General features: G+C 40.3%; 1 protein-coding gene across 1 annotated transcript; it reads right to left on the bottom strand.

Annotated features, from left to right (window-relative positions):
* Positions 1-3,225: 3,225 nt before the first annotated feature.
* LOC122021486 (transcription factor bHLH30-like) lies at positions 3,226-4,234 on the bottom strand. Its single transcript, XM_042579606.1, has 2 exons — positions 3,856-4,234; positions 3,226-3,776 (listed from the first exon to the last, which is right to left on the bottom strand). Exons 1-2 carry the CDS (start codon positions 4,009-4,011, stop codon positions 3,297-3,299), a joined length of 636 nt encoding a protein of 211 aa, XP_042435540.1. The 5' UTR covers positions 4,012-4,234; the 3' UTR covers positions 3,226-3,296.
* Between the last annotated feature and the right edge of the window lie 19,121 nt (positions 4,235-23,355).

Genomic DNA, 23,355 nt, shown 5'->3' with positions numbered 1-23,355 from the left:
TACGATGTGGATAGCATTTTGGGCAAACTGTTGTAGAGGGATACAAAAATACTAGCTTACCACTGGCAAGAACTGGGGAACAGGGAAACGAAGACCAGATGCTAGGTGGTCCATAAAAAAAGTGATGTGATTAGTAGGAGAATGATGAGGATGGGCGTTGAGAGAAGGGATGATGATTCAATAATTCTCGAAGATTTCATACCGAGAACGAATGTAAGCTTTATTAGTGGCATCAAAATCTGAAAAGGTCAAGGTGTACTAGTAGGCAAAAGATTCTTCATCCATGAGGAAACACGAAGTAAGGAAAGGATGAAGGACTTACTGGTTGCTTAAGGGAAGGAGAGGGGGACACTATAAGTGAAAGGTTGCCGAAGAAGAAAATGAAGAAAACAAAAGGCAAAGTGTTGAAAGTATGGGTTGTTTAAGATTTTTATAAAGTATAATTCAATTATGGCCATTGGATTATAATGATATGCAACATACCGTTGATCTGTATGAAGAGAGAGACTATTTAGTTGTATGAGGAGCCGTGCATTGGAAGACGTTTCAGAAAATAGAAAGGAAGGCCAAGTGGCATCAACTCATAAATAGGCATTTATGATGGAGGTACAACTAAATCATTCCTCTATCCATACATCTCTCCATGCATCCTCGGTAATCACTCCTGAACAACTGAATATGGATAAGTAGTTTTTGAAACAATTGCTAAGTCTTTAAGGGATGAAGGAGAGTGTGAATTTCCGAACGGTTGTAGTAAAAGGGAGTGAATGGGTGAAGGTAATGTTGGTGCAATTTCCCTAGGTCAAGGTTGACCTGGTTGAATAAGATTGAATTGGCTCAAGCTTGAGTCTTGTTGTTTGAGTTTTGATGTTTAACAATGTATGGAGATTATATGTGCAATCATCTATTTGAGGAAATTGTTAGAGCAATTATCCTCAGTCAATGGTTGACCAATTTGGTGTAAAGAAGAGTCAAGTAGGTCAAGGTGCTGCTACATTTCCAAGTATCAAGAGGCATTTCCAAACAAGAAGAGAGCATCTATGTTGTAAATCTTATAAGGTTTTTCTTATATTTCTTCTTGTTTGTATTGAGAGTCTTGTATAAGATTTCTCCACCTCTGGTTGTTCCAAGAAGAAGTTATTTTCTTAGTGGAGAGTACGCTCGCTGTGTGGATCCTTGGATTAGTCACCTCTTCTTGAGGTGGATACCAAGTAAATCTATATGTTAGCATTGGAGAGATTGGCTTCAATTCTATCTGCTGCAAATCAATATCTAAGAAGCAAGAGAATGAGCGTGAGAAGCTATTTACCCCCTCCTCCCCTCTAGCTCCAAAGTGACCCAACAGGTAAGACTTGGGTCCAGTCAGTCGGCTATACCTCTTTCGACTAAATTTGAAGGGGAGGCTAGTGATACGGGTTATAATGAATAGACCCAGGAGATAACGTGACAGTCAAAGTCAAGATGATGTGGCAGACAAAGTCAACGGAGGAAAACAACTCCCCATCTAGCTCCGATTGGATGCTCTGTTCTTAGACTCGTCAAATGGGCCTAGTCGGATTCTGAGACGTGCAGAAAAAAGGTCAACTAGCCCTTAAACTGGTAGAACATAAGGGTTTTAGTGTTTCACCTTTTAATTAAAGAAACAACATGCATGATCATTCAATATTCGATCGATTTTAAAGACGATAAACCTTATAGGACGGCCGAAATAGCCGCTCCACTGACAAAGGGAGGGTTGAACTCATTACTATATAGAAGCCTCTCTATATATGTCAGGTTGATCTGATCATCGGTGAGCCTTATGGGTATCTATTCAATAGTAGAATTGACCAGGTTCATATGACTTCATACCCATCTCTTTTATCTATAAGCGGGATAGCTTTATAAATCTGGTCGAACAGCCGGGTGCACTTTAACTACAAGTTAATATACTCCTAGCTAGACAAAGGGTCGACCGGGCCCAAGACACTTTGGCTCGAGATATTGACTGGATCTCTCAGAACACAACATTTCTCCAAAGGCTCGTTGTATGTCTGTCCAGACAAAATACCGACCCGTCCTAAGGCACTTAAGGCGCTTAGCTTCATATTGCGGATCGGACAGATTTCTAGCACGCATAAGTTATTATATTGTTTCTCAAACAGACTCTCAACGTGTCCAGGGTATTATATTATTCTTCGAACGAATGTCTCAAAACTGTATAGAATATAACCGAGCAGCTTAATGCCGAGACAACCTAATAAGGCGGTCGGCTTAACGAACAACTAAGATATACTCAGCGGACAACAGCCTAACAGAGTGGCTGGTTTAATGATTGACCGAGATATAATCAGCAGATAACATCCTAACAACCTATCAGAATAACAAACCATGTCAGATAATATTTCTCAAGAACCTTCTTCAGGGACCCTTTTGTACCCCGTCAGCCGACCATTTATAACAACATATTTTTTCATCGGCCTGAACAATAACAGAAGCTATAAACGACAAAAGAAGTACACATGCATGTGGGTTAAAGGAAAATTTCTCAGATAATTATTGCGCACTGCCTAACAAACTTTGGCACACTTTATCACCTCATGATTACGGTGTTTTCTGAAAGATGATATATAAAGGAGGAGTCCTCTCCGTGGCGGAGGTACATTCTCTGAACATCTATAACTTTACTCTCGCGTGCAAGTTTTTACTGTTCTTCATCCATCCGTCCGAGTTTATACTGACTTGAGCGTCGGAGAGCATTCGCCAAGAACTCCCCCTAGTTTCTGAGCGTTGATGATTTTGTTGACTCATCTCCGTGTACACATGAGCAAAAGGAAGCTTTCCTTTGGAATCAAAGGTATTCTACCCATGCCCAGCGTGTCATCTATGTAGTTCTCAAACAGGATCAAGTATCATAAAGAGGCATTGTTTGATTTGAATCGAAGTTCATTCGGAAATTTAAATTTTAAATTTAAAAAATATTTATTATTTTTAATAATTTTTATTTTTTATATATATTTATAGTATTTTTGATATTTCAAGTATTTATTTCGATTATGATTTATTTATTTAAACATCTATTTAGCAGTTTAAAGAATTATCCTATAAAAAATTTTTTTAAGGAAAATTTCGAGAACGATAATCTTTTCTTATTTTCTTCATAAATCCTATTTTTCATTAGCCCACATGATAATAATTATCCACGTTACATTCTAAATTAAATGAAAGTCGAAAGCTCCTAACTGATAATACCAATCCAAGGTTAATTAATTATATGCAAATTAATCTACTTATAAATTAACTAGAGTTAGAGCTATCTATGTTCGGCTGCGGAACCGGGTCGACACACGTTCCCGCTTACTGAAGTTGTCAACCGCACCGTGTCGGTTGGTGAGCAGGACGGCCCAGAGCGCCGCCTGCAGCTTTGAGTGGTGGCCCTCCCCCCTCTCTGCCGCCGCCGCTGCCTCAGCCTCGTTGACCTCCAGTTGAAGCAGGCTCCTCGTCCGCCCTCCGACGGTCACCATCTCCGCCCGGACCGCCCTAGCCCGGACTGACCGGACCGCCCTGCTCACCTCGCTCATCAGTCCGGGTCGGTCCTCGCAGCACACCCACGCCCGGACCATCCTCCCTTGCTGCCCACCGCCTACTGTCTTAGTCTCATCGCGCGCCGCCTCTTCATCCTCCTCCACCCCGACCTCGTCTGCTTCTCCAGGCACCACCACAGCCACCTCCTCCGCCCGCACCCGCAGCTCCCGCACTTGACGCACCACCTCCCCCAGAAGCGCCGCCTTGTCCAACTGCAAGCGATTAATGAAAATTACAAACTTATAATCATAAGTAATTAATGATGCATGCGTAGGAATTAATTAAACTAACCCTGCTGGCGGAGGGGAGCAGGCTGCGGAGGGTGGCGAGGTGGGCGTTGATCCGCTGCCGGCGCCGGCGCTCAGCCTCACTGTGGCTGTGGACTCGGACGCCTCTCGTCTCCAACTCCGTTCTCGACGATGATGAGCTGACATTGATAAATTCCATGTTTCCCTGAAAATACTAGCAGCAAATGGATAGATAGATAGATATACATGATAGCAGAGGCGATGAACAGGAATGGTTATGGTGTCGGGTTGCCGGTGGTCAGGGGACATGGAGCAGGAAGAAGAGCCGACTGGTAAAAACAGGGGGAATGAATTTGTCGGGCAACGTTTTGTTTGCTTGGTTGGTTTTGGGGTTGCAGCCAGTTGCATCGGACTACGTCTCTTGGTGGTCTTCTTTGACCAATACCAAATAGAAGGAACAAACTGGGGTCCACCAGTTAAAAGTGAACTCCGGTGGCTTTTTCAGCTCCCATGGCGATTTATAAGTGATTTTGTAAATTGTAGTTGAAGGTGCCGTTTTAGTTTTTTTTTTTCCCATCGGGGGTCCTTCCCTCTGTCTAAGTTTTGTAAATCAAAGCACGTTAGTCGAGAGTTGGAATTGCTGACGGAACTCCTCTTACGGTCAAGTCAACGACAGATTAAAGCGAGAGTCTCATGTGCGTTCGAGAGAGAATTCTTTTACGAAAAGAGTTGTCTTTGAGTGAGAGAAGAAAATCATACATTCACTTATCTCTGTGAAATTAAATCATGTATAGTCGTGGAAATGTAAAGTCCAAGTAATTTGCCATCTGAGTGAACCCTAAACAGGTCACGTGAATGACTGCATGAGCAAAGCGTTATCCGTACTAGTGGACTGTCTTGTTGGGGGCAACAATCGTTAATCTATACTCTTAGTGTTCTCTGGGCATTAGCCTAATATGGCTTTCTAGATAGTTAGTCCTACTAATGTTGATTTGAGTCAAGGACTGTCGAAGATCGAAGTCAGTGAGAGCCCACTCGACCGAGGTTCCTAGTAGTTCAGGCCTAATGGCCGTGCGGATAGAAGAAGTTGGAACCCGGTAGGATCCTATAGTTATGGAGGGCATCGGCCCAATGTACAAAGTCATGATAGGACGATAATCCGACCAGATTGACACCAGCTGTATCAACATTATATTAGATGAAAAGGAATTGATCAAAATTAAAGTGTAAACTGAACCATCACATGAAGGATGTATCGAGCCTCTCTCCTCTTTGGCCAATACGACCATCGGTCGTCTGTAACTCAAACAAGGGCCATTTTGCACGTACCTTTTTGTCACGCCCAGGGCATACATCATGCATGCATGCAGTCGACAGTACAGTAGGTATAATATATTCGAAAAAGGACTCGACTATTGTTACATTATTACAAACTGATGGTAAAACTGCAGCAACCTTGTTATATAATTGAACATCTACAATTATATTAATGCAAAGCTCAAACTAAAATTGTTCAAATCCTGACTGACCTTTTCTTGTCTCTTTCCATACGGCAAATAAATCTCTAGATCATTAATTTTAAAGAGTCTAAAAGGATGCTAGACCAGATGGATATATATAGAATAACTATATCTATGGATAAGGTTTAACCAAGGGAGTTATATCAGTCAGAACTTTGCTTTTCTTTTTGTATTTTCTTTTTTGACTTCGACTTTATCCTATCAAAGGCCTCTTTTGACTTACTGAAAGCATGATGAAACATCGTAAAACGGAAGGATGCTCTTCTAGTTGCTTGTCTCTGCAAAATGTTTATGTTCTTCAGTATCATGTGGGAATGTATCCTCTTCATTGATGTCAGTATTAACATTCTCAAAGGCAGGTCCTACTCCAGATACAATCTTGTCATTGTTTACATCTTTTGTATAATGAGAAACATTTGATATCTTTTTAAAGTCGATTATCTTTTGATCAGCTTGTAGAGCTTGTTCGCTAGATTCCATTAAGTTCCATTTGTCTGATCCTTGTTAAACTGACTTACCTCTACATTATTCCGGCCTCATGAATTACCAACACGCTCAAAGTTACTTTGAATATCAGTGCCAACCATAGGTTCCCCTAATTGCTTGTTAACACCAATATTGATATATATTCACCATTATTGTCACGCCCTAGGTAGTCCCTGTCCGAAGAAAGTTTCGACAATATCTCCCATGTACGGATGACAATCTGAAACCTTTCTACAACATAACCATCACATACACGGCCAACACGACAGGAATAATAATAATAAAAGAACTAAACAATCACCACGCAGTATAATAGTGAACTAAAATAACGATAAGTAAAACATCTCAAAACATCCTACTCAACTATACCCATAAAACACAAAATCATATTCCTACTCAACTACACCCGTAAAAACACAAAACTCAACGACGCACATAAAATCAACTTACCTCTTTTGCCGTCCCGACAAGCATGTAGCAAAAACACATCCAAATAAAATTCATCGATAATAAAACAAAACCATATAGTATCCAAGTGTCAAACCAGAACAAGTCTACAACATCGTTTAGATATCATCATAAGAAAATCAAAAGACCGAAACAACACATCCTCGCGACCTGCAGGGGAGTAGCGACTGGAACTCCTCCGGACAGCCTCAACTTGAAAATAGTAAATATCCACGGGGTGAGTCAACTCTTCAGCGGGTAATATTGACATGCATAGTAAGAAAATAACAACTAGCACTAATCATGCGTATAATCTCCTGATATAAGAATGATAAATACAACTGAAATAAACAGGAGAAAACTGTACTAACTAGGACCTGGTATCGGGATTACAAAGTGGTATCAGGATCACAAGGTCGTCAGACCGAGAAGGTCATAAATCCTATATGCATGTCAAACAAATGCATCCATCCAATATGCAGCATACAAGTGCAGCAAACACAAGCAATAAATGCATCAATGTATATGATGCCAATGACATGTCCTGGTCACCCATACTCTCCAATCAGTCGTCTCACACACGATGGTGAGACCGAGTGGGTAGGGCTGTGACAACCGTGCACTCTGCCATCACTGCTCCTGATGAGTGACTGAGTGGATAGGATGTTGTCGGAGTACACCTATCCTCCTACCCCAAATCATAAGTGGGGGAGCTCAATGCTCTCATCTCCCTAAGCAAGTCCAGAGGAGGGATCCCTACCGGCTACCATGCTGCGTCACACTACCCATGAGCGACCAACGGAGCCAAACAGAGCAAACTGTCTGCCGACTACCACGCTGCGTCTCCAGACCAGCGGAGCCTAACAGAGCAGAACTATCTGCCGGCTACCACGCTGAGTCACCGGACCAGCGAAGCCTAACAGCAAAACTGCCACACACCTGCTTGACACACCACTAACCCATGAGTGGTGATATATACAGATCTATGTAACTGGCGATGTGCTCAATAATAATGAAGCCGACTATCGCACAGCATGCAATCATGCGAGATGGTGCATGACGCTAAGCATAGAAATATCTTGGTCCTGACCATATCTACCTCCATAAAATATGTACCAAAAATATACATGGATCAAATCAGAAAATCTAAGTACACAGGTCAGATAGGGTATCAAATAAGTCCGATATATCCTATAGCATGGTATGTAAGTAATTTGAAGGTATAAACATGAATGCAAATAGTAAACAATCAAGCATGCACAGGTAATGGATAATGACATACCGATGCAGATACAAAACATAATCATTACTATTTGTTAAAAACTACTATGCACATCAAATGACAAATCTAAAAGATAAGTCAAGGTACCCGCCTCCAATAGAAGGGATCGTATCCGGTCCAAATCTGATGTCGAGATACTCGTCTCGCGTCAAAGTCCTGTGTCACCAACATAAATATATTTTATTTAGATACAATTCTTATAAATAGCTAAACAAAATCTCTTACACTAAATTAGGACAAAACACTAATCAACACAATAACATAAACCTAATTCCAATTACGTATGTACAATTAATTACACAATCCAACTCATACCTAATCCAACCTAATTAAGTATCTTACCTCAACACCAAAGCCTCTTCTGTTGGTCCACAACAGGTAGTTGCTGTCGGAATAGGGGCAGCCACTGAAAACCAGATACACCACCGTCACAATAAATCTACAATTAGAGACTACCATCCTTAGTTAGCATAACTTTCCACCCAACCCAAGTGCTGCTCACGGCAGGACAAGAATCAGAGCACAAAATTGAAAAAAAAAAAACATACCCTAAGCCCTCACCTTCAATCCCACTGCCAGATTACTGCTACCCTCTATCGCCTTCTTGAGCTCTCGATTTCCGACGACCTAGGGCACAGTGTCAACAGAGGCAGCGGCGCATAGGGCAGAAACAAGGCAGCAATCGCTCCAGATCATAGGCACGAGGAAGGGAAGCTTCGGTCGACGCACAGGGACCCAACCTAGGGTTTGAATGCTCGATTTCCTACGGCTCCGGGTGTCCGCGAAAAGTGTAACGCCCGAAAATTCTCAAAAATATTTTATAAATATTCTATGATTTTTCTGGAATTTTAGAATATTTTTATGAAATTTTTAGAATAGCGGAAATAGCAAAAATAAATAGGACCGTAAAATAGCCTACGCGGGAATTGAACCCGAGACCTATTGGGTCCTACGACTTATAGATAGCTTTAGTAACCGGATGAACCCAGCAGGGCCATGCTGAAAGGAAAGGGAAACAATTTTATTTAAATTAGAGTTGGGGGAAATAATTCCTTAATATAAATAGGAATTAATAAGTGGGGAGATGGGGATTTAATCGGCAACTTCTCCTTTCCTCACCCTAGCCATGCTGCAACCCTCCTCCTCCTCTCTTTCTCTCGGCGCCAACCACAAGCAAGGTCAGGGCTCGGCCCAAGGGCACTTTCCGGCGATGACTTCGACACGAGGACGCTCCCCTCCGTGAGAGGAACGCTTAGACGCGAGAAGATCGTCGAAAGGATCGTCTCCTCCGGAAATCTAGCGATTAGAATCGTAAGAAAATCCGAACTCGAGGTAAGAAACCCCTCACCTACCGTATAAGTAGTTTTTTGTGCGATAGAATGCTTTTAAATTAGCTATATGTAGATTTTTCGACGCATAGGGTGTATTAAACCCTCCTCGCAGGTTTAGAGATCTAGTTGAGCACCTCTAGATGGGCCAGACACGTTTTCTCCTTTCAGTTGGAGATTCTAGACGTTGTCGGGTGCCTAGAGGTAGTCTCCCTAAGAGAGGGGAGAGTTGGAGCACACTAAGTGTTCGACAAAATGCTTAGCTTAGTAAAATGCTACAGTAGGCATTTTTAATAGCTCAGTAAATGCAATAGAAGCATTTAAAATAGCTTAGTTAGTCTTGCTACAGCATATATGGGACTACAGTCCAATGGGTGGGCACTCACAGTCGCCTCTAGGTTCAGATAACCTAGTAAAAGCAAGATAAATTAATTAGTTATGATCCAGTATTTTACTTTCAGTAGGGGAACTGTACAGGACTAGATGTCCTTGGGCTGGGCTCCCATAGTCGGTCCCTAGGTTTAGATAACCTAGTAAACCTTACTAAATTCGGGATTTGCAACCCCGGGTTTAGTTAAGGATGCGCGCATAGCATGTACAGTTGTCGGGCCCATTAGCAGCATGATTAGGTATTTTAATCTATTATAGTATTAGCTTTTCAAAACTCACAAAGATCAGTTATGTTAGTTGAGTTTGAATTCAGTTACAGTCTAGCTTAGTTTATGTTCAACTCAGTTCTTCTTTATTGATACACATGATAGTTTATGGTTAGCTTTGTATGTCATGCTCTGGTGTTCATGTTTAATGATTTCAGTATGCCATGTTTTAACAAGTTTAACAAATGTTTGATAGCATGTTTTTAAAAGTATAAATGCATCGCATGCATGTTTTAGTGAGTTAGATGGTTTCTTACTAAGCGAAAGCTTATAGATACTTTCTTTTCCTTATACTGCAGATAAAGGTAAAGGAAAGATGGACTAGCGGAGGCTAGAGGCAATGCTACGAAGATGTGTGTGGGCAGGAACTTGGAATAGAGATCTTAGGGAACTTTAGCAAGCTTGGTTTAAACATTAGAACTTTTCAGTGTTTTAGCATTTTGCACTTTAATATGTTAATTGCTATGAATTAGTTAATCATGCACTCTACTATGCTTAGAACACTATTTTTATAATGTTAGAATGTTAGTTATTATTGTTAGGATGTTCTTAGTCATTTTTGGAGCCATTATGTGTGATTTGGCACGAGACAGTGCTGAAATCAGATCTTTGGCACAAAGTCAGAAACTCGAATCGATCAGCTGATCGATCCGAGGGTTCCCAATCGATCAGCTGATCGATTGGGCAAATTGTTCCGCGAACAGTAGACTTCTGGATCGATCAGCCGATCGATCCAGCAATTTCTGTCGCGAACAGAAGGCTCTGGGATCGATCACTGGATCAATTGGCCAGTCTGGATCGATCAGCCGATCGATCTAGAATATCGTCCCGAGCACAGTAGCGTGCTGGATCGATCACTGGATCGATCCAACCTATGTCCCGCATACAGTAGCTGGCTGAATCGATCACTGGATCGATCCGATGATTCCAATCGATCTGTGAATCGATTGGGAGGTCTGATAATAGCGGGAAAATGTTTAAGTTCAGTTCCTTGACCATGGGGAAGGTAAAACATGTTATGAATAGTTAGTTTACACCCCTTAGCATGTATAGAACCAAGAAATGACAATAGTTTAGCAAAATTTTGATTAGCATAGCTTCCGCAATTAGATTTAATGATGGTCATGGATTAGTTAGCACAGCATAATGTGACGATCAGCCTCATAGCCTAGTTAGTAGGAGGTGGGTCGTTACAGAGTGGTATCAGAGCAGTTTCCATACTTCCTACACACACATCAGCATTGAACCTGCAGCTTCCAAGTAAGAGCATCTCTCACCTTATTTATGTTTCCTATTTTCATGTTAGAAATAAATGAAGCAAGTTTATTTATGATAGTACCTAACATGATAACCATAGATATGCAATTACGATTATATTAGTTATGTATGTCCTCTATGTTTCTAGAATGGCACGAGGACGCCCAGCTAGAAGGGCACCAGCTACTGAGCCCCAGCATGTGGCAGACAGTTCAATGCCTCCCCCAGACCTTACAGCATTAGTGGCTCAGTTACAGCACCAGCTAGCTGAACAGCAACAGGAGATAGCCACCTTGAAGGCTAATCAGCAGAATACTCCCACAGTCACCCCGGAACCGAACTTAGCAACGCCAGTAGTCTTAGAGGTTCCACCAGTCCAGCCTACAGCACCAGTAGCCCCAGCAGCAGAGGCAAAGAGGGAAGTCTATCTGATCCAGTGGTAGAGAGTCAAGCCCGAGAACTTCTCAGGCACCAGTGAACCATGGGATGCACAAGCCTGGTTCAAAACACTGGAGAGTACGATGGAGCTTCTGGACTGGCCAGAACATGAGAAGGTAAAGTGCGCCTCCTTCTGTCTGACAGGAGATGCACGTATGTGGTGGGAGAGGATTAGAGCGAAGCACCCAGTAAACCAAATGACATGGGATGACTTCGAGAAGGAGTTCTTTGAGGAATTCTTTCACATGCGGGTTACAAACCGCCACTACGACGAGTTCACTGAGTTTCGTCAGGGCAACCTATCAGTGGAGGAAGCCGTGAAGAAGTTCAACAGATTGGCTCGTCTATGCCATGAACTAGTCAGTACAGAAAAAGAACGAGTTCGGTTGATGCTTAAGATGCTGAGGCCGGAAATAGCAGTGAACGTGGCTGGCGGCGTTCACAGGCCGCAAACCACCGAAAAACTAGTCAGCAGTGCTCTGACCACCGAGCACTACCAGAACAGTATAAAGCAGCAGAAGCAAGTCATCTCAGAATCTAAAGGTCAATGAGGCCTAGGTACTCAGAAACAGCAAGGTCACAGCTCCCATGGCTCTAACTGGAAAGGGAACTCCAGCAACAAGCGCAAACCAGGGAGTTACCCAAAAGGAGGACCAGCTAGTAAACAGCCCAGCTATCCAAAATGTGCTACTTGTGGGAAATTCCATCCTGGAGTTTGTCGTAAGGGCACACGAGGATGCTTTGAATGCGGACAGGAAGGGCATATGGCCAAGCAGTGTCCGAACAAGACCAGCTTTCCTCCACCACAGCCGATCTAGTACGAAGCCAGGCCAGTACAGTTGCATCAGATGCAGACCGCCTTAGATGGTCCACACATCAGCCAGGGCAGAATAGAAGCCCCTCCAGCTATGGCGAATGCACGGATATACTCACTGATCAAAGAGGACGTAGCAAATGCCTCGACAGTTGTTACAGGTCAGATTAGTATTTTACAGCAAAGTACAACTGTCTTATTCGATACTGGGGCAACCATTCATATATATCCAGGGCATTTGCTGAGAAGTTAGCAATACCTCCAGAGGTACTCAGTAGTCAGTTTCTGACGACATTACCTTCAGGAGAAATTATGGCATCCACGCACTGGCTCAGAGCAGTGCCAGTTATTATAGCAGACAGAGAACTCTTTTGTGATCTGATAGTGCTAAATATGACTGACTACGATGTTATCTTTGGGATGGACTTCCTGATCAGATACGGTGCTTCCATAGAGTGCCGTAAACAGAAGGTCATATTCCAACCTGAAGCAGAAGTGCAGTTTGAGTACATCGGAGAACCAAAGAGAAAGCCCAAGAAATTTCTCTCAGCTATGAAGGCACAGAGATTAATGGATTCAGGATGTACGAGATTTTTAGCACATGTAGTCAGTACCAGTCAGGACAAGGACCAACAGCTAGCAGAGGTCCGAGTCGTATGTGACTACCCAGCAGTCTTGCCTGAAGAGTTACCAGGCTTAGCACCAGACAGGGAGATTGAATTTGAGATAGAGCTCATTCCCGGTACAAATCCTATTTCCAAAGCGCCGTTCCGCATGGCTCCAGCAGAACTGAAGGAACTCCATGAGCAACTACAGGAGCTGCTTGACAAAGGCTTCATACGCCCTAGTCACTCACCATGGGGAGCGCCTGTATTGTTCGTGAAGAAGAAGGACGGGAGCATGCGCCTGTGTATAGATTACCGGGCACTGAATCAAGTTACGATCAAGAACAGGTATCCTCTTCCCAGAATAGATGACCTGTTCGATCAGCTAAAGGGAGCAGCAGTGTTCTCTAAGATAGACCTCAGATCAGGTTATCATCAGGTGAAGGTCAAAGAAGGGGACATACCCAAGACAGTATTCAGAACCAGATACGGACATTATGAGTTCGTAGTCATGCCCTTCGGCGTGACAAATGCTCCAGCTACTTTCATGGACCTCATGAACAGGGTATTCAGAGAATACTTAGATAAGTTCGTTATCGTATTCATCGATGACTTCCTTATCTATTCAGGAACTCAGGAAGAACACGCAGAGCACCTGAGAACAGTGTTGCAGACCCTTTAGCAGAACCAGCTGTGAATTTTGGTTAGATCAGGTGTCCTTCCTGGGTCACATCATCTCAAAGGATGGTATCATGGTAGACCCCAGTAAGATAGAAGCTGTGAGTAACTGGAAAAGACCCAAGAACGCCAGCGACATCAGAAGCTTTCTGGGATTAGCAGGTTATTACAGAAAATTCATATAGGACTTCTCCAGGATAGCCTTCCCACTAACAGCTCTTACCAGAAAGAACAGAAAGTTTCAGTGGACAGAGGACTGCGAGAACAGTTTCAGCGAGCTGAAAAGGAGATTGACCAGAAAACACAGACAGCTTTGATATATATAGTGATGCCTCTAAATTGGGACTAGGAGCAGTGCTGATGCAAAATGGCAAGGTGATCGCCTACGCCTCCAGACAGCTCAAGGATTATGAGAGGAATTATCCTACTCATGACCTTGAGCTTGCAGCAGTAGTGTTCGCTCTCAAGATTTGGAAACATTACTTGTATGGAGCTCAGTGCAGAGTATATACAGATCATCAGAGTCTGAAGTACTTCTTCACTCAGAAGGATATGAATATGCGACAGCGCAGATGACTAGAGCTGGTCAAAGACTACGATATAGACATTCTCTACCACCCAGGAAAAGCAAATAGGGTAGCAGACGCCCTTAGCAGAAAGTCCAGTGCTGCCCTATTATCTCTAGCAGCCATGTCACCGCCCCTACAGAAAGAGATCACAGATTTCGGTCTCGAACTCATGGTCGGACAGCTCTCTACTATGACATTAGAGTCTACCTTGCTTGGTGACATCCAGACAGCTCAGGAGCAGGATCCTGAAATTCAGAAAATCAAGCAAGAATTAGCAGAATCAGAAAGTGGAGAATTCAGAGTGTCCACTAGCGGGGTGTTGTACTTTTGTGATAGATTATGTGTTCCAGATCAGGAAGAACTCAGAAGGAAGATTTTAGATGAGGCTCACAAGACTCCCTATGCGATGCATCCAGGCTCCACCAAAATGTATCAGGACTTGAAGAAGCGTTTTTGGTGGCCTGGGATGAAGAGAGACATCGCACGATATGTCAGCACCTGCCTAACCTGTCAGAGGGTTAAGGTAGAACATCAGAGACCAGGAGGAGTTCTACAGCCTATTCAGATTCCAGAATGGAAGTGGGAAGACATTTCTATGGATTTCATCGTGGGATTACCCAGAACCACGAATGGTTTTGATACCATCTGGGTAATAGTCGACAGGTTGACTAAATCAGCCTACTTCTTAGCTATCAGGATATCCTACTCCATGGAACAGCTAGCTCAGTTGTATCTCAAGGAGATCGTTAGATTACATGGAGTCCCACGAACCATTATTTCAGACAGGGACAGTAGATTCACATCACACTTCTGGGATTGTGTACAGTCAGCGTTGGGCACGAAGTTAAAGTTCAGCACAGCCTTCCATCCTCAGACAGATGGACAGACGGAGCGGGTAAATCAGGTACTCGAAGATATGCTCCGAGCATGTGCCCTAGACTTTAAAGGAAGTTGGTGCAAATATCTGAGCTTAGCAGAGTTTGCATACAACAACAGCTATCAGGCCACTATCGGTATGGCGCCTTATGAGGCTCTCTATGGGCGGAGGTGTAGATCTCCAATCTGCTGGTATGAGAGTGGTGAACAGAAAGAACTAGAGCTTCAGACAGATCTAGTAGCAGATACCACAACAGCTATACAACAGATCCGCCAGAGGATAGAGACAGCTCAGAGCCGCCAGAAAAGCTATGCTGATACACGGCGCAGACCCTTAGAGTTTTCAGTTGGGGAGTTAGTGTTCCTCAGAGTAGCTCCCATGAAGGGAGTAATGCGTTTTGGGAAGAAGGGCAAGCTAAGTCCCAGATATGTGGGACCATACCTTATCAGCAGAAGAGTGGGCAAGGTAGCGTATGAGCCAGAGCTACCTCAGGAAATGTCAGCTGTCCACAATGTGTGATTGAGCCCCAGTCGGTACAGATCCGCGAAGACCTCAGCTATAACAGTCGACTTATTCAGATAATAGACCGAGCAGTTAAGAAATTGCGGAACAAGGAAGTACCATTAGTCAAAGTTATTTGGCACAGTCACACAGCAGAAGAGGCTACTTGGGAGACAGAAGCCAGTATGAGACAGAAGTACCCAGAGTTATTCTAAGTTCGAGGACGAACTTTTTATAAGGTATGGGGGATTGTAAGGCCCGAAAATTCTCAAAACTATTTTAGAAATATTCTATGATTTTTCTGGAATTTTAGAATATTTTTATGGAATTTTTATAATAGCGGAAGTAGGAAAAATAAATAGGACCGTAAAATAGCCTATGCGGGAATTGAACCCGAGACCTATTGGGTCCTACGACTTATAGATAGCTTTAATAACCGGATGAACCCAGCAGGACCGTGCTGAAAGGAAAGGGAAATAATTTTATTTAAATTAGAGTTGGGGGAAATAATTCCTTAATATAAATAGGAATTAATAAGTGGGGAGATGGGGATTTAATCGGCAACTTCTCCTTTCCTCACCCTAGCCACGCCGCAACCCTCCTCCTCCTCTCTTTCTCTCGGCGCCAACCACAAGCAAGGTCAGGGTTCGGCCCAAGGGCACTTTCCGGCGACGACTTCGACACGAGGACGCTCCCCTCCGTGAGAGGAACGCTTAGACGCGAGAAGATAGTCGAAAGGATCGTCTCCTCCGGAAATCTAGCGATTAGAATAGTAAGAAAATCCGAACTCGAGGTAAGAAACCCCTCACCTGCAGTATAAGTAGCTTTTCGTATGATAGAATGCTTTTAAATTAGCTATATGTAGATTTTTCGACGCATAGGGTGTATTTAACCCTCCTCGCAGGTTTAGGGATCTAGTTGAGCACCTCTAGATGGGCCAGACACGTTTTCTCCTTTCAGTTGGAGATTCTAGACGTTGTCGGGTGCCTAGAGGTGGTCTCCCTAATAGAGGGGAGAGTTGGAGCACACTAAGTGTTCGACAAAATGCTTAGCTTAGTAAAATGCTACAGTAGGCATTTTCAATAGCTCAGTAAATGCAATAGAAGCATTTAAAATAGCTTAGTTAGTCTTGCTACAGCATATATGGGACTACGGTCCAATGGGTGGGCACCCACAGTCGCCTCTAGGTTCAGATAACCTAGTAAAAGCAAGATAAATTAATTAGCTATGATCCAGTATTTTACTTTCAGTAGGGGCACTGTACAGGACTAGATGTCCTTGGGCTGGGCTCCCATAGTCGGTCCCTAGGTTTAGATAACCTAGTATACCTTACTAAATTCGGGATTTGCAACACTGGGTCTAGTTAAGGATGCGCGCATAGCATGTACAGTTGTCGGGCCCATTAGCAGCATGATTATGTATTTTAATTTATTATAGTATTAGCTTTTCAAAACTCACAAAGATCAGTTATGTTAGTTGAGTTTGAATTCAGTTACAGTCTAGCTTAGTTTATGTTCAGCTCAGTTCTTCTTTATTGATACACATGATAGTTTATGGTTAGCTTTGTATGCCATGCTCTGGTGTTCATATTCAGTGATTTCAGTATGCCATGTTTTAACAAGTTTAACAAATGTTTGATAGCATGTTTTTAAAAGCATAAATGCATCGCATGCATGTTTTAGTGAGTTAGATGGTTTCTTACTAAGCGAAAGCTTATAGATACTTTCTTTTCCTTATACTGCAGATAAAGGTAAAGGAAAGATGGACTAGCGGAGGCTGGAGGCAATGCTACGAAGATGTGTGTGGGCAGGAACTTGGAATAGAGATCTTAGGGAACTTTAGCAAGCTTGGTTTAAACATTAGAACTTTTCAGTGTTTTAGCATTTTGCACTTTAACATGTTAATTGCTATGAATTAGTTAACCATGCACTCCACTATGCTTAGAACACTATTTTTATAATGTTAGAATGTTAGTTATTATTGTTAGGATGTTCTTAGTCATTTTTGGAGCCATTATGTGTGATTTGGCACGAGATAGTGCTGAAATCAGATCTTTGGCACGAAGTCAGAAACTCGAATCGATCAGCTGATCGATTCGAGGGTTCCCAATCGATCAGCTGATCGATTGGGCAAATTGTTCTGCGCACAGTAGACTTCTGGATCGATCAGCCGATCGATCCAGCAATTTCTGTCGCGAACAGAAGGCTCTGGGATCGATCACTGGATCAATTGGCCAGTCTGGATCGATCAGCCGATCGATCCAGAATATCGTCCCGAGCATAGTAGCGTGCTGGATCGATCACTGGATCGATCCAACCTATGTCCCGCATACAGTAGCCGGCTGAATCGATCACTGGATCGATCCGACGATTCCAATCGATCTGTGGATCGATTGGGAGGTCTGATAATAGCGGGAAAATGTTTAAGTTCAGTTCCTTGACCATGGGGAAGGTAAAACATGTTATGAATAGTTAGTTTACATCCCTTAGCATGTATAGAACCAAGAAATGACAATAGTTTAGCAAAATTTTGATTAGCACAGCTTCCGCAATTAGATTTAATGATGGTCATGGATTAGTTAGCACAGCATAATGTGACGATCAGCCTCACAGCCTAGTTAGTAGGAGGCGGGTCGTTACAAAGAGAGGGAAGGAGGCTCGGTCGCCGATGCTAGGGCAGAGGAGAAGCAACACCCGGCTATCAGTGGCGTCAGAGATCGGAGCGGCGTCGGCTGTGGAATCTCCACGGCGAGGGGCGATGGCAAAGGCAAGGAAGTGGCGTCGGGGTTGGCTAGGGCACGAGCACAAAGAGGGGACAATCGGCAGATGGGAGGAGGCGGAAGAGAAGTGTCGACTTCTCTCTTGGTCACAGTTTTAATGCACGAGGAAGGGAACCATGCGGCGCCGGTTGTAAGGGCGGTTAGGGCTCGGCGAAGATGAAGAAAGGGCGGCATCGGGGAAATGGCTCGGCACGCACGAGTTCGGCGGAGGAAAGAAGCGAAGGAAAGAAAAAAAAAGAAAAAAAATAGAAAAAGAAAAAGAAATTAAGAAAATAAACATTTCCTCGCTTAAATGGGTAACCTATACAGGCTTTCCCGGGGCCCAGTTCTATCCCTGTAACCGAAGCCATATGGTCTCCAAAAATTTTCCGAAATTTTTTTAAAAATTTCAGAAAATTCCGTTATGGTAATTCACCCTTTTTCGGTATTTTACAATTATTACTTTGAATAATATTCCCTCTGCTTAGGTCATTGTTAATATTCTGAATGAGAGACTTGAGTCCACATAAATGTTGTTCTCATTGGTGCTTGAGATGCTAGGAGAAGCATTCACGCTCCTTTCACTTTCCTGATGGGCTTTGTGACAGGGTAACACTTTGCACTTATCACCAACACGAGAGCCTTCTCCTTGTTGATCATGTTCATTTTCTTCTAGTGAACTTCCACTAAAAAAAACAATGATTTAGGGACAAAAATCTGGGATGAATATTTTTTGTTCTAAAAGTGTAATAACTTTGACGACAAAAATAAAAATCGACCCAAATAACGAAATCTACAACAAAATATTTTCGTTTCAAATTCCGAACAAAATATATTTTCGTTGCCAAATTCATACCAGAATCTGGGACGAATCCTGGATTCGTCTCTAAATGTAGGATGAATCCAGGATTCATCCCCAAATCTGGGACGAATCCAGGATTTGTCCCAGAATTGAATTTTTTTTAAAAAAAAAAGAAAAAAAAATCGAAAGGCTTAAATATGGACCTAGAGACATCGAAATTTCATAAAACAAGTTTCTATATGTTTGAATCATTCTCCTGATTATAAAAATATCCTCATCTATAATTTTAACCTAATATTTTGAGTGTGGTTATTTTTTTAACCTGAATTAGGTTAAATTCGGATTAAAAAATAGGAACGCTTAAATATGGAGCTAGAGACATCGAAATTTCATTAAATAAGTTTCTATGTATTCATATCATTCTCCTGATCGTAAAAATATCCTCATCTATAATTTTAATGTAATATATTAAGTGTTGGGAATTTTTAATGTGAATTTGACCTAATGTAGGTTAAAAAATCACCACACTCAAAATATTAGATCAAAATTATGGATGAGTATATTTTTATAATAAGGAGAATGATACAAACACATAGAAACTTATTTCATAAAATTCTAATGTCTCTAGTTTCATATTTAAGCCTCCCAAATTTTTTCCTTTTTTTAAAATTTTTTTTCAATTCTGGGACGAATCTTGAATTCATCCCCAAATCTGGGATGAATCCAAAATTCATCCCAGAATTGAAAATTTTTTTTAAAAAAACAGAAGGCTTAAATATAGGCCTAGAGATATTGGAATTTCATGAACAAGTTTCTATGTGTTCTTATTATTTTCCTAATCATAAAAATATCCTCATAAATAATTTTGACATAATATTTTGAGTGTGGTAATTTTTTAACCTGAATTAGGTCAAATTCAGGTTAAAAATCACCACACTCAATATATTAGTTCAAAATTATTTATGAGGACATTATTACGATCATGAGAATGATACAATCACATAGAAACTTGTTTCAAGAAATTTCGATATATCTATGTCCATATTTAGTAAAACATATATAGTTTAATACTAATTAAGAAAGTTACTATTCAACGCATGTTCGTATATGTGGCCGAAACCTTAAATACGAACACAGAGATATCAGAATTTTATGAAACAAATTTTTGTGTGTTCGTATCGTTTTCCTTATCGTAATAATATCCTCATAAATAATTTACACCAAATATATTGAGTGTAGTGATTATTTTATCCAAATTTGACCTAACTCGGGTTAAAATATCACCACACTCAAAATATTATGTTAAAATTATGGATGAAGATATTTTTACAATTAGAGAATGATACGAACACATAGAAAGTTGTTTCGCGAAATTTCGATATCTTCATGTCCATATTTAAACCTTCTAAATTTTTTTCCTTTTTTTAAATTTTTTTTAATTCTAGGATGAATCCTGGATTCATCCCCAAATCTAGGACGAATCTAGAATTCATCCTAGAATTAATTTTTTTTTAAAAAAAATGGAAGACTTAAATATGGACCTAGAGACATCAGAATTTCATGAAACAAGTTTCTATGTGTTTGTATCATTCTCCTGATTGTAAAAATATCCTCATCTATAATTTTAACATAATATTTTGAGTGTGGTTATTTTCTAACTCAAATTAGGTTAAATTCGAGTTAAAAATACAAACGCATAAATATGGACCTAGTGATATCAGAATTTCATGAAATACGTTTCTATGTGTTCGTATCATTTTCCTGATCGTAAAAATATCCTCATTTATAATTTTAATGTAATATATTAAGTGCTGGGAATTTTTAATCCAAGTTTGACATAATTCAGGTTAAAAAATTACCACACACAAATTATTAGGTCAAAATTATGGATGAGAATATTTTTATGATCAAGAGAATGATATGAACACATAGAAACTTGTTTCATGAAATTTCAATATCTCTAGATCCCTATTTAAGCCTTCCAAATTTGTTTCTTTTTTAAAAAAATTTTTAAATCTGGGACGAATCTTGGATTCCTCCCCAAATCTAGGAAGAATCCAAAATTTGTCCTAGATTTTTAGGGCGATCCATGGATTCACCCCCAATTCTAGGGATGAATCCATGGATTTGTCCCCAATTTTAGGACAAAAACTGGATTCATCCCAGATTTTGGGATGAATCCAAGATTCGTCTCCAAATCTGGGACGAATCCAAAATTCGTCCCAGAATTAAAAATTTTAAAAAAAAATTCAGAAGGCTTAAATATTAACCTAGAGATATCGGAATTTTATGAAACATGTTTTTATATGTTCTTATTATTTTTCTGATCATAAAAATATCCTCATAAATAATTTTGACATAATATTTTGAGTGTGGTGATTTTTTTAACCTGAATTAGGTCAAATTCAAATTAAAAAACACCACATTCAATATATTATGTCAAAATTATTTATGAGGACATTATTACGATCAACAGAATAATACGAACATATAGAAATATATTTCATGAAATTCTGATATCTCTACGTCCATATTTACTAAAACATATATAGTTTAATGTTAACTACGAAAGTTACTGTTCAACACATGTTCGTATATAGGGCCAAAATCTTAAATACGAACACAGAGATATCAAAATTTTATGAAACAAATTTCTATATGTTTGTATCATTCTTCTAATCATAATAGTGTCCTCATAAATAATTTTCACCAAATATATTCAGTGTGCTGATTTTTTAACTTGAATTTGACTGAATTCAAGTTAAAATATCATCACACTCAAAATATTATGTTAAAATTATAGATGAGGATATTTTTATAATAAAAAAAATGATACAAATACATAGAAAATTGTTTCATGAAGTTCAGATATCTCTAGGTCCATATTTAATCCTTCCAAAGTTTTTTCTTTTTTTTTTAGATTTTTAATTCTAGGATGAATTCTGGATTCGTCCCAGATTTGGGGACGAATCCTGGATTCGTCATAGAATTAAATTTTTTTAAAAAAAATTAGAAGATTTAAATATGGACCTAGAGACATAGGAATTTTATGAAACAAATTTCTATTTTTTTGTATCAATTTTTTTATTATAAAAATATCCTGATCCATAATTTTAACATAATATTTTGAGTGTAGTGATATTTTAATCCAAATTAGGTCAAATTCATATTAAAAAACAGGAATACTAAAATATGGATCTAGAGACATCGGAATTTTATGAAATAAATTTTTATGTGTTCATATCATTCTCATGATCATAAAAATATTCTCATCTATAATTTTAATATAATATATTGAGTGTTGGGAATTTTTAATCTGAATTTGACCTAATTCGGGTTAAAAAATCACCACACTCAAAATATTATGTCAAAATTATGAATGAGGATATTTTTATGATCAAGAGAATGATACGAACACATAGAAACTTGTTTCATGAAATTTTGATATCTCTAAATCCATGTTTAAGCCTTCCAATTTTTTTTTTTAAAAAAAATTCAATTCTGGGACGAATCCAAGATTCGTCCCCAAATCTAGGACAAATCTAGAATTCGTCCCATAATTGAAAATTTTAAAAAAGAATCGAAAGACATAAATATGAACCAAAAGATATCAGAATTTCATGAAATAAATTTTTATATATTTTTATTATTTTCTTGATCATAAAACTGTCCTCATAAATAATTTTGACATAATATTTTGAGTGTGGTGATTTGTAAACTTGAATTAGGTCAAATTTGGGTTAAAATTTACCACACTCAATATATTAGGTCAAAATTATTTATGAGAACATTATTATGATCAACAGAATGATACAAACACATAAAAACTTATTTCATGAAATTCTGATATCATACATATTTAGTAAAACATATATTGTAAGAAAAATTCTCAAAGCTAAATTAGAAATATTCTATGATTATTCTGGAATTTTTAGAATAACGGAAGTAGCAAAAATAATTAGAAAACGAAAACGGCCTAAGCGGGGATTGAACCCGAGACCTATGGCTTGGGGATAATACCAGTAACCAGTTGAACCCAGCAGGGCCGTGCTGAAAGGAAAGGGAACCAATAAAATTTATATTGGTATTGGGCGAATTAACTCCTTAATATAAATAGGAAACTTAAGTTGGTTTGGGTTATTTCTTTTATTTGGTTCGACAACTTCTCCCTCTCCAAACCCTCACCGACGCCAACCCCGTCTCCCTCTCTTCCTCTCGGCGCCAACACCCAAGCAAGCCTAGGGTTTCATCCCTAGGGCCATAGGAGTGCCTTCCGGTGACATCTCGGGCACAAGGACGTTCCCCTCCACGAGTAGAGCACGTGGACGCGAGCGAACCGTCGAGAAGTCGCCTCCACCGGAATTTTTAGCGATTAGATTTGTAAGAAATCTAGCACACAAGGTAAGAAATCCCTCACCTGCAGTATAAGTAGCTCTCGTATGAATTCCATGCTTGTAGATTAGTTGTACGCAGTTTTTCGGCACGTAGGGTGTGTTTAACCTCCTTCGCGACTTAGGGATTTAGT

Source organism: Zingiber officinale, chromosome 9A (genome assembly GCF_018446385.1).
Source record: "Zingiber officinale cultivar Zhangliang chromosome 9A, Zo_v1.1, whole genome shotgun sequence".
Lineage (NCBI taxonomy): Eukaryota > Viridiplantae > Streptophyta > Magnoliopsida > Zingiberales > Zingiberaceae > Zingiber > Zingiber officinale.
The sequence above is the reverse complement of the archived record's forward strand: the minus strand, read 5'-3'. Positions and strand labels throughout refer to the sequence as shown.